Here is an 18,883-nt window from a genome sequence, read left to right on the forward strand (position 1 = left end):
TTCCATAAACAAACTTGCGATCACAGGAGACAACGGACTACCCATCGCAACTCCCATCTGTTTGCTCGTAATACTCGTCATTGAATAAAAAGTAGGTGGGTGTCAACACATGCCGAAAGAGATTAGTTAATTCAGCACCAAACCTGGCCTCAATTAACCGCAACGAATCAGACAGAGGAACATGAGTGAAGAGAGAGACCACATCGAAACTCACTAAAATATCAGATTCAACCGCAGTCCCTCGAAACGACGTAAAAAATCAGCTGATCTGCTGTTGCCGAACATTGCTTGGATACTGGTCACCCCATGTTCTATAATAACACCGAGATATTGGTATGCACGTCCAGCTATTGGAACAGTGTTATTAAAGAGGCAGTTGAGATTAAATTAGAGAGCAACCTCGTTAACAGGGATGGAGGTTTTTGTTTAAACTCTGTTTGGAATCGGGCTCTCTCCCTTGTCAAAAAACAGAGAGACAGAGTCAATGCTACCTCACATGCGAATTCGTAGTCTCACTATCGATAGCTCTGCCTTTGGCCATCTTTGGTGGCACTAGTGTTCAGTGTGTGTGTGTGATCTTTCCTGTTTCAGTCCGAGAACCGAAGTTTTAAATTTGCATGTACAACGCCTGTCCATTGCAGTTTGCCTGGAAAATGGCTGGGTGTTTTCCCGCCGAAATATCGGCGGTCGCTGAAAGTGTTACCTTGCTGAATTCCCGGAAGTTATTTGAAAGTTGTATACGCCAGGAGAAACTCAGGTCTCAGAGATGTTGGCTGTCCTCCTGAGGGTATCGTACCAAACTCTGTCCAATTGGCACATTAGATCATCAGAATCATAAACTGGTCAGAGTGCCCTGTCCATAATTCCTCAAACATTCTCAATTTGGGAGAGATCCAGCGACCTTGCTGACCAATGTAGGGTTTTGCAACCACGAAGACAAGCATTAAAAACTCTCTCCGCGCGCGTGTGTGTGTGGGGGGGGGGGGGGGGGAGGGGGGGGGACGACATTATCTGACTGAAATATAGCCCAGGATGGCCTGCTGTGAAGAACAGCAAAACGGGGCTTAGAATATCGTCGACGAACTGCTGTGCTGTATGGGTGCCGCGGATAACTCCAGAGGTCCTGATTATGGAATGAAATAGCAACCAGACCATCACTCTAGGTTGTCGGGCCATATCGTTGGCGACAGTTAGGATGGTATCCCAGCTCTCCATGAGGCGTTTTCAGACACGTCTTCTCTGGTCCTCTGAGCTCAGTTCTAAGCGAGACTTATGACTAAAGACAGTTCTTCTCCATTCAATAATATTACAGGCGAAAGATGTGTCTAGAGATGCCCCGGATAGCAGTGGGATATCAACTTGACTGTCACCAGCCATAAGGCCTGAAAACCAGGAGTGATGGTCTGGGTGCCATTTCTTTTCATAGCAGTATCCTTTTGGTTGTCATCTGCGGCACCCTTACAGCACGGCAGTACGCCGACTATAATCTATGGCCTGTTTCGTTGCCCTTCATGACAAGCAATCTTAGGCTTACATTTCAGCAAGATAACGCCCACTCGCACATGGCGAGAATTTCTACTGCATCTCTTCGTTCTCCCAAAACCTTACGTTGGCTAGCAGTGTCGCTGTATCTCTTCCCAGTTAAGAACGTCTGTAGCATTATGGTCAGGGCCCTCCAAAAGGCAGGTGATTTTGATGGTCTAACGTGCCACCTGGGCAGGATTTGGCACGATACCTCTCAGGAGGACATCCAGCAACTTTATCAATCAATGCCATGCCAAATATCTGCTCGCATAAGTGTCAAACGTGGACCAACGCGTTACTGATTTGCTCAATTCGTGAAGATCTTTCTGTTGAATAAATCATCCAATTTTTCTGAAACTGTAATTATTTGTTTGTCTGTACGTGTGCAGCACATCTATCAACTTCCGCCCCATTCGGATAATTCCTTCGTAATGCGCTCTTTTTTTGTCTTCGAGCATATACAAACCGCCCTCACGAATCAGTCTGTCTATTCAAGAAAATCCTATCAAAATCCCTATAGTAGTTTCTGATAATAACCTTCAGAGACAGACAGAAAACATGAAGGATGACTTTAATTAATAAGACGTGTAACTGCACTTTTCAGATCCTACTCACCCTTTTGAGAAATTTGTACTCATGAAATATCTCACTAATATAAACACACAAGTATATCGTGACACTATACCTCCCTCGTCCCAACACACACACTGGTCAAAGTATGAATATAATACTACGACCATTAACAATCTCTACAAAAACTTTAAGGGGCTAAAGCTGAGTACAAGGAGGCAGATACGTGGGCACATATGAGTTCAACAAAATACTGTAGCATGTTAAATGTCTTATGGTTGAAGTTAAGGGCTTTGGATTAGGGAACGTCTTCTACGGCAACGGAAAGGTCTCGACAGAACCTCTTAAAATTAACATGTTAGATTATTTTATTACGTAAAATTAGCGCTGTAATAAAATTAAATTTCATAATGTTGTCATTTCACTATGTTGCACTAGAAAATGCACGTTCTTGACGTTCTTACTCAACCCAGTGACGCCTATTAGAGGCAGCCTTGGAACACGGCTGTGATAAAGCTCTAGAACAATCTCATACGAACAGTGACAATGAAAGGATATGCTGCATTTCAAATTGATTCTATTTTTCGTGAAGAAAACGTATAGAGTGTTCTCTTTTTGTCTAAAAACTGTTATGGAGTAATCCTACAGAGAACATTCATTAAGCATCAGAAAGGTTTTCAGTTGAATTCGAATAGTGTCAAGATTGCCTTTATTTGTAATGGATGTTGCAAGATGCTTCAAAAAGTTGATTAAAAAACTTGAAAATGCGAGAAAAGGAATTACAACGAAAGGATGTAAACTGCTGCGAGGGACCCCCGTGAATAATGAAAGGAGCCTGTCAGAAGAAAGTCATAACCTTAGAAATATCATTCAAATTTCTCAGTGTTACTGGAAATCTCTTGAAAATGAACATTCTTGAAAATGTGGTACAATATTCATTTTCAAGAGATTTCCAGTCGTTGTTGAAGACCACCACAACAACAACAACTGGAAATCTCTTGAAAATGAAAATGATTTCCAGTTGTTGTTGTTGCTGTGGTCTTCAACAACTGGAAATCTCTTGAAAATGAATAGTGTACCACATTGTACACCATGTTTAAGATGTTCTTCATGGGTAAACAGTTTTTCTGTGTTGGTTAAGGTGTTTTCCTGTCAAGTGTTCACTGAGTAAAATGTGGTGTTTCTTTTCAATAAAAATGCTGTGTGGCATTGTTGGCTGGGATATCCCATGGGGTGGGTTCAGCAATCTATTGGGAAGGGTACTCTTCCTCTGCACACATTGTCCTCTTCGCTTGTAGATATGTAGAGTTGTGTCATATGTATATTGTGGAGTGTACCTGAGTGTTATTTATGTGTACATAGTGTAGTGTTTTATGTTTACTTTGGATTGCAATGATCAGCGAAGGGAGATGGTGAAACTTGTCGCTGGCACATAGCCTAGACCTCTCGAATGGCACCAAGAGGGCCATTGAGCTTAACACCCCCATTCAATGTCAACATACACTCAGTTCATGAGACGCTACAGAGAGATTTGGAATTTAAGCCAGAAGACTGGCGCAAAGAATGGTGATCAGGACTTTATGCTGCCACCTCTCCTCCCCATTCCAGCCAAATATTGGCAGCAAAAATCTCATCCACAACCATGTTTCGAACTCACATATTTATGAATCAAGCACCACAGCACAGGCGTGCTTTAGCAACATTTTCTATGGTCTTGAACTACCGCACCTCCTCTCTAACCACATCTTCCTCCCCCTCACTCTGTCCATATTCTCCTCCCCTCTTTATCTTTCCATCTTCACCTTCTGTTCTTCCTTTTCTATCTGCCAACTGCCCATCTACACCTTCTACCCGCCTCATGCATCTCCCCTTCTTCCTCTCTCTCTGTCCATTTCCTCCTTTCCCTTACTCTGTCTTCCATACCTCTATACATCTCAGTCTGTTCCCAACCATGCATTTCAGTATGGGTAGCTCCTGCAGTACAGTTCAATAAAGCAGATCGATACTACTCCCACAAAACATTTGTCATGCAGGGCAGGCTACACATCAGGGACTTGAAAATCATTTATTTTCCCCTGAGGTACAGGCCACCATACAAAGGAGGCCGACACAATGTGCCCTGATATGTAGGCTGCCCTGCAAAGCTGCTTGATTTGGCAGGTTGATACTGTTCCCACACAATAAGCCTGTCATGCAGGACAGTGTATTTGTTAGGGGCTTGAAAAAACCACATTTACCTTTATCTGCGCTATAAACACCACAGTAGTGATACTCATCAAGCCTGCTGTTTCTGTGCCAAATTTGAGTGAAATCGATCCAGGGATTTGGAAGGGCATCCCGGGCATACACACATACACTCTGTTTTTCATCTGTATAACATATGGTGAGGATAACGACATTCGGTTTCTGCACAAGATCCTAAGTGTGATACTTGGAAGAAAGTTTCCAATTTAATAATTTAATATGCTTAACACCAGTGTTCATTTGATATTGTTGTTGTTGTGGTCTTCAGTCCAGAGACTGGTTTGATGTAGCTCTCCATGCTGCTCTATCCTGTGCAAACATCTTCATCTCCCAGTACCTACTGCAACCTACATCCTTCTGAATCTGTTAAGTGTATTCGTCTCTTGGTCTCCCTCTACGATTTTTACCCTCCACACTGCCCTCCAATACTAAACTGGTGATCCCTTGATGCCTCAGAATATGTCCTACCAACCGATCCCTTCTTCTAGTCAAGCTGTGCCACAAATTTCTCTTCTCCTCCATTCTATTCAATACCTCCTCATTAGTTATGTGATCTACCCATCTAATCTTCAGCATTCTTCTATCCGACAGACCATCAACAGTTTACTTGCCATCACTTCATAAGGCACTGCAGAGTGGTTCGGACTTCAACCCAGGAAACTCGTACAAAGACTAGGGATTACACCAATACTTCCTCCCCATTGCCGGCTGAATACTAGAGTGAAAATCTCATCCACCATCAGGCTTCTAACTGGCTTACCTCCATTTACAGCGTTGCGTGCTGCAATGGTAGAAGAAGAGAGCAGAGATGATGATTTTATTTGCATGTTAATGCGCACTGTTATAAAGTCACATCTGTGAGGCAATAGTTTGTGGGCAGTAACTTTCTTGAAGTGAACTGCCCTGCCCAGAATCCCAACCTGAACCAAAAGGAATCCTTCGGGATGAGTCAGAATGTCTCTACGCTCTAGATCTCAGCTTCCAACATCACTACCCCCTCTGGTTTCGGTTTCTGGGGAAGAATGGAATACCATTCTTGCACAGACATTTAGACATTCGAGGTTTCCAGCGGATTTCAAGCCGTAATAAACGTGAAGGGTGGACACACCCCTTTTCAGTGCCGACTAATAGGTGTTCGGATTCTTTTGATTAGATAGTTCACTGTTACAGTGTGTAGTCGAGGTTACTGAGTTAATTTAAAACGCTGAAAATATTCACATTTACTGGCTACTATTGTCTCCAAATTATAAAGTTCCCAGTCTTACATGCTATGCTTCATTTAATTTATTTTTTTTTTCAAAAAATACATATCCATTTGACTGTATATTTATGTAAATTTCTTGTGTACAATCTAGATTTTGTCTTCCACGCCATTATCGAGTATATTGTTCTTAGACCATTAATATCATTTTGCAATGTGTTCTGCAGGATAACAAACACACAGTTCAACACATTTGCTTAACATGTGCTTAACATTGAATGTGTTGAACTGTGCATTTGTTATCCTGCACAGTACCCAGCAAAATTATCTTAATGCTCTAAGATCATCGTACTTGATAATGGCATGAAAGCCGAAATGTAGACTGTACACAAGAAATATTCAGAAATATGCGGTCAAACGACGGCATATCCTTTTAAAAATGCTGTATGCTTGTGGCTCAGAACCACCGAAAATTTTCATTTAATTTACTTACTTTTTGTAGGAGGTGGCGTGGGGAATGCGTAAACTCCTGAACTGGATAAAAGTGGAATACGAGGATTATCCGGTGTTCATTACTGAAAATGGTCACGAATCGTCAGACCTGGGGCTGAACGATACTGCTCGTGTTGAGTACTACAAGGTAAGTTACATAATAAAGATTGTAATTCAGTTTCTCAGGGCGTAACATGTTATAAACGCCTTTGTTTACTGATTGTATCATAAGCTACCTGTATTTTAACCAAAAATCATTGCATTCTTTCCACAAAAAGCGTTAATTGGGGTCAAACAGGGTTATGAAGTCAGCATTTGTTCTTTATTCAGCTAAAATGCCTGGGAAATGATCTTAACATCTCGAAGCAGTAGTAGTAACTGGGATAGTTACTGGTTTGGCGGGAACAAGTAGCCAATAAGAGTCACAAAATATAATAGTTCCATTTTTAACTAAATCTGCTGCGTATAAATTAGAAACAAAGGTGTTTTAATGTATAGATTTAATTGCTGCATTGACAAAGCACTGAAGCTGCTTAATTTGTACGGTTAGATCTTCACCAGGCAAATATAGTTCTACGTGTACATATACGCTCCACAAGCCACATTAAGTACGTGGCTGAGGGTGCTTTGTACTAATATTGTACTAATTTATCTATTACCTGTCCTAATCTATTGACATATTGAGAGAGTAAAAAAATGACTGTCTACTTAATTCCATAGACGCCCCAATCTCGCACCTTTTCTCATATTCTCTGCGCGACATATACCGTTATGCCAGCAGATTTGTAGAGCATTATTTCCTGACTATCGGTTGTCTAAATTTACCACGTTTTCATAACAATAGCGTGGCAATTTCTTCCAAAGAGTCTCATTTAAATGTTTCCGAGCATCTCTGTTACACTTTCGTAAGGGCGATGCCAAAATGAGACTATGGTAGCAGCGCGTGGCTGAATTCGGTCAACTTCAGCTGTTATGCCTGTTTGTTGATGACTGAAAACTATAAGGCAGTATTCTAGAATTGGTCATACTAGCTCCCTGCACGTGATTTCCTGTGTGGATATAGTGTACTTCCCAGAATACTTCCAATAAATGTAATCTTCCATTTGCCTTAGAGGTTTTATGTGTTCGTCTCATTATACATTGATCAGCCAAAACATTATGGCCACTGACCTATTACCGGTATAAAATAGATAAAGTAGTACACTAAGTACTGGCCGATATGGTACTGTGGGTAATAGAACGTAATTATATTTAGTAGCTAAAAGAAAGCAGTTTCATCCCAGTCTTCTTTGACTCAGTGTGGTCTCGGGTAGGCTGCGAGATAAAAATGAACCACAGAAAATTATTTATAATTGATTGTTTTACTGTCCACAGAATTACCTTACCGCCTTGCTCGATTCCATTAACATTGATGGGTGTCGAGTTATTGGATATACTGCGTGGACTCTCATGGACAACTACGAGTGGGGCAGAGGACTGTCGTAAGTAATACACAGCATTGCCGCAGAATGCTTACACAGAAGCGACTGGTTCACTATTAATTGTAGCTGCAACGCTGCACTGACTTTCTGGGCATGTTTCGTATTACTAGGCGACATTATGTTCACATCACATTGGAAAGTAGATCAATTTCGAAGCGTTCTACGCGTTGTAACCACCCCTGATGTGTCCTTTAAACGCCAGGCAGGCGCACTTACACAGATCACTACAGAGTACTTAGGTCGTGTCAGTTAACTAGAGACTTAGTAAGCTGGAAATGGGATACAATTCTAATTAAAACAGATTAAATTTTATCTGTGGATTAAATGCTATTAGAATTTATGGACGTATAACAGAGAGCAGCCTCCACTGACAAGATAAACTCCGGACATATAAAGACAGTAATCAAGGAGCGCAGGAATCAACATGCATCTACATCAGTACCCCGCAAACCACCTAACGATGTGTGGCGGAGGGCACTTTTGGTACCACTAACCGCTCCACCTGCCCTGTTCTGTTCGTGAATGGTGCGTAGGAAAAATAACTGTTGGTAAACCTCTGTATTAGCTCTAAATTCTCAAATTCTCTCTTTGTGATCATATCATGAGACGTATGTGGGAGGAATTATACGGTCCAGTCACATTAATGTGACTACCGCTTATGTTCGACGTCAGTGTGAGATAACTACTCACAGACATCAGGTGGCAGCACTAACAGTGGAGGTATATCAAATGTGTCGAGGGGACGTGGTAAACTGTGCAGTCGTTGTTGTAATGTAGAAACAGAGTGATTTTTCTGACGTTCAGTAGTATGATCATTGGCTTTCTGGCCAAGGGTGGAATTATTTCCAAAACAGCTAAGTTTGTAGACTGTCCGCATCTGCACTACCCAAAGCTGTCACTGAGGCGACTGTGGTGCACCACGAGTCATAGATGACAGGGCTGAACAACTGCTGCAGAGATGTGTATGGATGAATAGATGTGCAACTGTTAAGCAACTGGACGCCCAGATGAACAAAGGGGCTACCATCAGTATCTTCTCAACGACCGTTCAGCGATAGTTGCTGCGTATGAGCCTCTGCAGTAGGCGCCTGGTTCATGCACCTCATGCACCCATGCTGATTGCTGTTTATCGGCGACGAAGGCTGCAATTTCACGCCAATACGCTAACTGGACGTCTACTGATTGGTGACAGCAGGCCTTCTCAGATGAATCAGGTTTTATACTCCATCGTACAGATGGCCTTTGGCGTGTATGACCCTGCAACAGTCGTCAGAAGAATCCAGTCTGGAGGGGAGAGCATTAAGGTCTAGGGAATGTTTTCGTGACATACCCTGGATAACGTCGGCATTCTGCAAAGCAGAATGGATCAACACAAGTATGCATCTATCATTAGAGACCATGTCCATCCGTGTATGTTGTCCGTTTTTCCTTGGCACAGTGGTATCTACCAGCAGGGCAATGCAACATGTCGCGTAGCTCACAGTGTATGTGTGTGTTTCAAAGAGCTCCAGAATGCGTTTACTGTACTCCCCAGGCGACCAACCCCCAGAGTTAAACCCAATCGAGAATCTGTGGGACCATCTTGATCAGGCAGTTCGTGCCATGGATCCTCAATCGTGAAACCCAGCACAGCTGGCCACAGCCCTGGAGTCGTAGCTTCACGCCCCTGTCGGTACCTTGCAGAACCTGATTGAATCTATTTCTGCATGTCCACGCTGGAAAAGTTGGTTATTCAGATATTTGACAGATTTCCACATTAATGTGAGTGGACTGTGTAATATGTTATCCGACTCTGCCTGGAACGCATCCTCTCTGCATTTAAGTAGTAAACTTTTCCGTGTAACAGTCTCTCTTCTATCAGTCCTATCTGGTAAGGATCCCAATGTGAGGAGCAGTATTCAAGAATAGGTTGAACAAGTGTTTTGTAAGCCACTTCTTTCGTGGATGATGATGATGATGTTTGATTTGTGTGACGCTCAACTGTGCGGTTATCAGCGCCCGTGTAAGTTCCCAATCTTTACTCAGTCCTATCTCGCCACTTTCATGAATGATGATGAAATGATGACAACACCCAGGCCCCGGACAGAGAAAATCCCCAACCCGGCCGGGAATCGAACCCGGGACGCCGTGATCCAGAGGCTAGCTACTAGACGACGAGATGTGGACTCTTCCGTGGATGAGCCACATTTCCTCAAGACTCGCCCTATTAATCAGTCTGGCACCTGTTTTTCCTAAAGTTTGTTTTATGTGGTCGTTCGACTTAAGGTCGCTCCTGATGCTTACTCCTACGCATTTATCAAAAGAACGTACAGGATCCCTGAATTTGAAAGTGCTAGAGAGAGCTGAGTTCATGTGAGGAGACTCATAATATATTACAGAGATAGAGAACCCATGAGGTGACAGACTGCTTACTACATGACAGAGAAAGTTGTCTCACTGCACCAGTACGACGTAGTCAAGCTCACCGATTTCAAAAGGTCGCGCCTGTGTACATTCAACGATTCTATCTTACGCCCAAACTTTTTCTGACTCGAGATGACAAGTACCCAACCTTAATCGCGTGTGCGTCGGAGTCGTCTTGCTGCAAGTGTTGATCTGAAGAGAAGCTTACAAACTGTACTGCAGTTGCTGCGCTGGTTTAGTGACTTCTGAGCCCTCACATAGGAGTTAGCTTCTGAGTCTAGTACTAACTGCGGGGTGGGGCGGTCGTCGAGCACTAGCTTCTGGGACTTGAGAGAACACACAAAATCTTTTGCCCACGGAGATTTTACCTTGACTCCAGCCGTAGAAACACAGTCGTTTTGTAGCACTACGCCTCTTCTAGGAAGAAGAAGATCCTTAGAATTTTTGTCTGAATTTAGCGGCTGTCCCAATCTTGAACAAAGAATCCAATCCTGTCAAATTTATCTCATCTGAATTCGGGTTCCGGCGTACTGTTCCTCAATATGTTGGGGGATCTCTCAGTTACGACCTCTCTTCTCTCTTGGTTTTTAATCAGAGGCAAATTTGTATTTATTATTTGGGGAACTTTTAAATAAAATTAATAACATGATATAATATATCCCTTATCTGGTTTTTAATTATCTGGAGTTTCTTTTTTTGTTGAGGCTTCCCACGAACGCACACGAACATGTCCCGATGCGTGGCGAGGCTTCTTTTGACCCTGGCCTTAAGGCATTCACGTTTTAACATTCCCGCCCACCTGTCTGTCTGTTTCTCTAATGATCGCTGGAAACGTCGCCTGTAAGCGTGATAAATAATATGAACTCCCTTGAAGATCTGGGCGATTACCACAAGGTTTTTCTTAAATCATGAGCACAATTTGGACCCACCCTGACAACCTTGTGCGATAGTATGTCGCTGATGGGATTTGGGGAGGCGTGCTGGCTCAGGATGGAATTCGTCTGACGGATTAACAACGAGGACATGTGTGCCGACCGGCCTAGATGTCATTTTTAGGCGGTTTACCTCATCCACCTAGGTCAGTAACTACCAGCCTGCGGATAATTACCACCTGAGCAGTGAAACTGAATTTTCTAAGAAAAAGGTTTCCATTGAGTTTCGGTCACGAAACTATATTATCTTTAAAAGATCATTACTGTTATCACTATTGCGTAAGCTGGTAATACTGATTACATTAGTAACCAATAATTACGTTTTTTCAAGTACAAGCATTAACGTGTGACACATTGTGGTGGAGGTTATAGCTTCTGAAAGGAGTACATGAACAACAGCTTCTTCACATATTCTGCCCACTACACACGCACATTGTAGTTTGGACGATGCATTTATGACAGTAGAATTGAGACATATGCGTCACAAATGCTTAAATATCATGAAAAGGCCTACTCACAATTGTGCATAGTTCCCACAATGGTCCCAGAATTGCTTCATTTTTCATTTTGCACTAGATAAAAAAAAACTAATTGACAGCACAACACAACAGTAACGTCCGCTCCCGGTAGCTGAGTGGTCAGCGCGACAGAATGTCAATCCTAAGGGGCCTGGTTTGATTCCCGGCTGGGTCGGAGTTTTTCTCCGCTCAGGGACTGGGCGTTGTGTTGTCCTAATCATCAGCATTTCGTCCCCATCGACGCGCAAGTCGCCGACGTGGCGTCAAATCGAAAGACTTGCACCAGGCGAACGGTCTACCCGACGGCAGGCCCTAGTCACACGACATTTTATTTACAACAGTAACTGCATTGCTGTCGGGTTTACACAACATTAATGTTATTATTGTTATTTATTATGATTGTTATTATTAGTGACAGTGACCAGACACAAAGCATTGGCAACCTGAAATGTTCTAGTTTCTGTCATTTCAGAAGTAAGGAACCAAGAATCAACTGATTAACAAACAATAAGTATTGCACACGTATTTTAACTTGGTGATTCTAAATGGGGGTGCAGGATATGGGTGAAGTACTGTCGCCAGGGAGAGGAGTGATACAGAGGGAACAAGTTTTGTAACAAGTTTCCACACTAAACGAGGATAGCATTCTTTCCTGAAAATGAGTTGTAGGTATCACTCGCGATGAACTGAGAATTGCTTCATAACTGTGTAAAAACACGTTATCCGAAATGAGCTGTATCAATTGGTTCATTGACTAATTAATTTGTGGTTTAATGAAACACATACAAAAACCAATCATCATGTAAGTTTCGTTATTTTGTTATTTTAGAAATAAAAGAGTACATATATTATTCTTTTCCATTTTAAAATTTAGTTAGGCGCTAATGTTATGATTGGGGAGGGGGCGGTTATTAGCTAATGTGTTATTTCTCTCAGGAGCAGGCCTGATAGTCTCAGAAAGATTGGGAACAAACGGACTAGATGAATACCCGTCTGCCAACTACGTTCTGTCTCAGTTACATGATTCACTAACATTTCGAAAACAGCCACTTCCAGGGTTTTAACCGTCTGCCACCCTGGTTACTGGAGAGGCCCAAACTGATTTTAGAGTTGGTGCGGTACTGAAGAGATAGCACTCCTGCTTCCGTTTTTAATGTGATATTTTCTGACATTTTATCTGAGCACCACAACCATGTACCTGTTTATACAGATGGGTCTAAGCAGGGGGACTCCACTGGGTGCTCTGTCGTCTTCCCGGATCATGTCCTCAAAGTTAGACTGCCTCCAGAATTTACTATCTTCGACGCAGAATTTTATGCGACCTTGCGGGCCCTGGAGCAGTGTCAGATTTCTCATCTGTTCAGATTCTCTGAGCGCCCTTCACTCTCTCCAACTTTCGTACTCAGCAGATAAAGTAACCCAGAACATCCTGGATGCCCTCCTCCAGCTACAACGACTGGGCAACGATGTCTTTCTGCTGGGTACCAGGGCACATGGGAATTGCAGGGAACGAAAGGGCGGATCGAGCAGCCAAGGAGGCATGTCTGGACCCTCAGGTGTTTGGGTGTGCTATCCTCCCGCACACTCTCACCTCGCTGTTGAGGTATAAAGACATGTGTCGATGGGAAGACGATTGGCTGAAAGTGACCGACACCAAGCTCCATTTCGTAAAGCCCACAACTCGGCCGTGTCATACTTCCTTCCAGCCACGCCGACGGGGCGAGGTCCTTCTTACTCGTCTTCACTGAGGCCACAGCCCTATGACGCATGGAGCCTTACTCCGGCGAGAGGACCCTCCAGTGTGTGGTGCTTGTGGCGTGCCGATCACGGTGCGCCACATTTTATTGGACTGCATTTTATGTACCCACCGACGGACTGCGGCGGATTTGCCGGCGGATCTACGGTATATTTTATGTAATGATCAAACGAACGTGGTTCGAGTTTTTCGTGTTTTAAAGTTTTGTGAATTGTCCAACATTTTTAACAAGATTTTAGGTAGATGTTTTCAATGAGTCAACAGGGTGGCTGGCTCACCCAAGGTTTTTGTAAGTGGTCAGACAGTCACATTTCCCTGCTTTTCCTTTAGCTCGTCTGTATTTTGTTCTCTCTGTGTTTTAATTTCTTGATTACCTATCTTTCCTCCTAAATGGTTTTAGTGCATGGCACACACACACACACACACACACACACACACACACACACACACACACACACACACACAAACACACACACACACACGCACACACACACACACACACACACACACACGCACACAAGCTTTCACTTGCCATGACACTGGACGTAGGCAGATAGGAAATGCACAGAATCCGTGGCTGCTAAAAGAAGATCCTCGCTATACAATTGATTATACAGGGTGTTACAAAAAGGTACTGCTAAACTTTCAGGAAACATTCCTCACACACAAAGAAAGTAAGAAAATATGTTATGTGGACATGTGTCTAGAAACGCTTACTTTCCATGTTAGAGCTCATTTTATTACTTCTCTTCAAATCACATTAATCATGGAACGGAAACACACAGCAACAGAACGTACCAGCGTGGCTTCAAACACTTTGTTACAGGAAAGGTTCAAAATGTCCTCCGTTAGCGAGGATACATGCATCCACCCTCCGTCGCATGGAATCCCTGATGCGCCGATGCAGCCCTGGAGAATGGCGTATTGTATCACAGCCGTCCACAATACGAGCACGAAGAGTCTCTACATTTGGTACCAGACCAGGGTTGCGTAGACAAGAGCTTTCAAATGTCCCCATAAATGAAAGTCAAGAGGGTTGAGGTCAGGAGAGCGTGGAGGCCATGGAATTGGTCCGCCTCTACCAATCCATCGGTCACCGAATCAGTTGTTGAGAAGCGCACGAACACTTCGACTGAAATGTGCAGGAGCTCCATCGTGCATGAACCACATGTTGTAAAGGCACATGTTCTAGCAGCACAGGTAGAGTATCCCGTATGAAATCATGGCGGTGAATCGAGGAGGTACAGTACATACTGACGAAACTAAAATGAGCTCTAACATGGAAATTAAGCGTTTCCGGACACATGTCCACATAACATCTTTTCTTTATTTGTGTGTGAGGAATGTTTCCTGAAAGTTTGGCCGTACCTTTTTGTAACACCCTGTATACTTCCGGAAAAACATACAGTAACTCCCAAATATTGGAATCACGTAAAAATTTCTCTGTCAGTTGCATCATTGTGTTGGGTTGGGTTGTATGGGAAAGGAGACCAGACAGCGAGGTCATCGGTCTCATCGGATTAGGGAAGGATGGGGAAGGAAGTCGGCCGTGCCCTTTCAAAGGAACCATCCCGGCATTTGCCTGGGGCGATTTAGCGAAATCACGGAAAACCTAAATCAGGATGGACGGACGCGGGATTGAACCGTCGTCCTCCGAAATGCGAGTCCAGTGTCTCACTGCGCCATCTCTCTCGGTGCATCATTTTGTAATTGGTTGGATGGTTGTAGAAATACCGTACTGGATCAGGAAGGCTTCCAATCGTCTAATGTCTGCATTGTTGAATATCTCTCAAAAGCTAAAATTGTGTGCTGGACTAGGCCTTGGTCCTTTACATCTGCACAGCGGTACTGTATCTCAGCCTACGCTACTACTTCGGCTGACTTGGTTCTTAGAGGCATGAAGTGCTGTTTGGAAATTTCTGGCAAAGGCAGAGTGGGGCTGTACGCAGTTTAGTAGCGATAAAACAGGATGTTTCTGAGTTCGTCTCGACAATGGCTGAGTGTTTGCATTTTGTACAATGCCAGGAACTGCGTAGCAGCAAGCTTACCACACCAACGTGCTGTGAAGACTCAGGCGCTTTTTGGTGCGGACACCTGGGAAGTGGCAAGCAATTGTGAGTTTACTTAACTGCAATGAAAACAGTGAGAGGAATGGGGCAAGTTGACATTTAGTGATGTTCTAAATTTAATACTGATGTCACTGCAAACTACAGACATGCAACCAGCAGTTGGTAATAGATTTCTAATGCATGATGTAATGGCTCTGAGCACTATGGGACTTAACTTCTGAGGTCATCAGTCCCCTAGAACTTAGAACTACTTAAACCTAACTAACCTAAGGACATCACACACATCCTCGCGCGGTTACAGACTGTAGCGCCTAGAAGCGCTCGGCCACTCTGGGCATGACGTAAGCACTCCAAATTAATGAGTGGTGACCGTAATACTCTTAACTGTGAAACATACCTCTCATAAATAATATTAATATGAATCATCGTATACTCTAGTAGGCAGACTAATCTGCCTAATAACAGCTACTGTAGCCTTTCCTTGGGATATCATTTATGAATCAATAAATAATAGTCAGCAGTCTTTTCAAGTAAATTGTAATTGAAATCAGTCAGATGCTTAATAATTAGTCCTTTCAATAAAGCAAGTAAATTGTAATTGAAGTCAGTTATAAGTTAAATAATTAGTCTTTTTTCTTATTGGTATCAGCAACTCTTTGTAATGCTTTCTGTATTGTGTACACCATAGTAACGTTGCATGTCACAGGTTAATTAGTCAAGGTGATATACCATATCGTATTCAAAATCAGATTCTGTATTGACTGACCGTGGACCACGAATAATTACCAAAACACGTAAAAGAGACGTTCCGACGATGAAATTAAATCTCGGAAAACCAAGATTACTTGAAACTGCCTCACCTTGTACGAGGTAGACACTTGATTCTTCTTGGTACCATCCAGAGCTGATCATGAAATCCCTCGTTTCGCGTCGGACATCGAACAACGAATAAGAGCAGAGAGGAAATGCCCTCTGATCGGCTAGCGCACACTGTTGTTGCCGCACTAACTATGTAGTCGCTGGCTTATGAAATTTCTGTAAAATCTTCAGGTGCAGAAAAAAGCAGTCGAGGCTATCTGCAACTTAGGTAAAGAAACTGGAACCTTGAAGGCCAGACTTCATTCAACAGGAAATAATGAGCCCACCAAGCCTTTACATGTATGAGTGTATCCTGCGTGCAAATGAATATGCATCCTGAAGATGCACAAAATTGGAGAGCTGCAACAAAATAAACATGTCCATAGCCATAACACAATTAACATCGCTAATACCGGTGACCACATGTGTTAGTCTAGAACAGGGGGTGTATCACATGTTAAGTTATTCAACTATCTAACTAGTAATTTAAAACAACATCGAGATAAAAGTGCATTTGAATACAACATTCACTCGTTTCTGATGGACAAGTGTTTTCACTCATTAAAAGAACTCTGGAATTATAAAATATAGATTTTGTGAACTGGGTTTGTAAGTACTGATAATTTCTACGAATTAAATTGTGTTGTTTGTTACTTGTGATTTATGATTACAGTTTGTAAATTCAAATTTGTTCTCTCTCTCTCTCTCTCTCTCTCTCTCTCTCTCTCTCTCTCTCTCTCTCTCTTTCTCAGTTTTGACTTGTCCTATATTCAGTTTACTATTTAATTATGTAATGGATCACAAATGATGATTATGACGATGATGATGATGATGATAACTATTATGCGTGAGGTAAGTATCTTCTGAGCTGGAAATGTGCTTGTACCTAAAAGACAATACCTTACAAACCTGGTTATCCTCTGCACTCTGCAATACACATTTGTTCGAGTTAATCGATTTTTTGTTTACTGTTAAAATGCACAAAAGATTTCATTGTTCATTTACAGAGAGCTGCTTGTATATCGGTCGTTCACTTGCAATTTGCCATATTAGTGCCCTCTACTTGCAAAATACATTACAACTACCAACGCAATTGCATTACAGACTCTTAAATGACAATCACAGGGAGCATTAATTAGTAATGATATACGTTGTAATCAACGAAAGTACAAGTTTTGCACCCATGCTTCCTCCACCGCAATAGCTACAATGATAAGCATCCTCTTTTGTTTGATATTATAGGGATGAGATGACTACCAGAAAATAACGAATATCCGCCTGCAAATAAAATAAAATTATATCTTTAAATTTTGCAAAGAAAATATTTCTCCTTATTACGGTATGGCTTCTTTGACTGAAGTTGACACTCGCCAAAAAATGCTCGAAAAAGCAAACTCTCTCTCAATTATTACCGCGTATGTCGCCCCTATTTCAACTAAAATGTAATATTCATACACTGGATAAAAGCAGAAATTCTCATAATTTCGACAAAGTACAACACATGGAAGTTTGTCATGCGATATAACCAGAATATGAGCTCAAAGCCAGGGGTCAACCTTTATGAAGTGGATAACAACAGTCCACGACTTTCTGCATATTTTATTTCTTGTAGGCAGCAGTAGGCCTACACACATAATTGTAATTTGTTTCTTGCCTTCTGAGCATATGCAAAACGGTATCTGTGATTTACTTTTTTACCGATAAAAGTACTGTTACAATAACATATACATCAATACTTTCTATTTTTTTCTGTGTTTGCGAAGTACCTTAATGGTGCATCCTGAACACATTTACTTCTCATGAAATATGTCGACGAGATAATGTAGTTACATGTTGTAATTGTGATTTCTTTTGTATAGGATGAGATTAGGCCTGCACTACGTGGATTTCGACGACCCAGAGCGCCCAAGAACGGCTAGAGATTCTGCCAAGTACCTGTCAACTGTGTACAAGTCGAAGCGTTTATAGCTAAGTCATTCGTCGCCAAGTCTGAGAAGACTTGGGCTCTAGTGTCATTGTAGACGTCAGTAAAGCCTATTTCAAGGGGTATTCGGTGCTCATACATTTTTTTTTGTTTCTACAGCACTGTAACAAATAAAATATTTGCAATCAGTTCCAGGGAATAAATGTGACAAGTCACTGTTAGGGTAATAACGACATTTCCTTCAAATGCAATGAAAGCAAGAAATTTTAAACCTTCAACATGTACTACCTGAACCATACTAATTAAATCTGCACGACTAATTGAAAAATAATGACATTATTCTGCTATTTTTATGTAAAAATGTGATTTGACATTAAAAATTATCAATCCTGTCTTGTCACTTCATTTTTTTAAAATTATTATTATTGTCATAACTTCATTGAGAAAATTTTACCTTGTCTATTTTGAAAATCTTTCCATTTGCGTTTTCACTCCCCTTTGACTTTCCTCTCAACATTTAATTTTTTTCGTTATTTCAGTTTTATATTACCGTGTTTGTCACGCAAAACTACGAAAAAATGTATGTGTAATGGTGTTATAGGATTGGTAAAACTTGCAGTAGTTGTGTGTTTGCTCTCCAAAGACCTTGTCAGCACAATGGGAATTATAAAACTGCTTCTCTCGTAAAATCAGATGGGACAGCATAGACAAAATGGATGCACAGACGTGTACACATGAGATGGACGCATATCACTAATGGTCGCTGATGTAAATCTTTCCAGAATAAGCACTGATCAGCTGATGATGGAGAAACCTGCCTCATCCCTCTCAATGAACTTCATCTGGAATTTAACTAGACTTTACGTTTGTTTTGTCCAACTTCAAAAATAGAAGCTGTAAATGTAAAAGAA

General features: G+C 42.0%; 1 protein-coding gene across 1 annotated transcript in view; it reads left to right on the plus strand.

Moving 5' to 3' along the window:
- LOC126094834 (myrosinase 1-like) overlaps nt 1–18,311 on the plus strand; it is a 120,218-nt gene extending 101,907 nt beyond the window's left edge. Inside the window, exons 9-11 of the mRNA XM_049909431.1 lie at nt 6,042–6,179; nt 7,406–7,512; nt 17,908–18,311. Coding sequence (XP_049765388.1) covers nt 6,042–6,179; nt 7,406–7,512; nt 17,908–18,016 — 354 coding nt within the window. The 3' untranslated portion in view covers nt 18,017–18,311. The remainder of the gene's footprint in view (nt 1–6,041; nt 6,180–7,405; nt 7,513–17,907) is intronic.
- The last annotated feature ends 572 nt before the right edge of the window (nt 18,312–18,883 follow it).

Source organism: Schistocerca cancellata, chromosome 8 (genome assembly GCF_023864275.1).
Source record: "Schistocerca cancellata isolate TAMUIC-IGC-003103 chromosome 8, iqSchCanc2.1, whole genome shotgun sequence".
Taxonomy (NCBI): domain Eukaryota; kingdom Metazoa; phylum Arthropoda; class Insecta; order Orthoptera; family Acrididae; genus Schistocerca; species Schistocerca cancellata.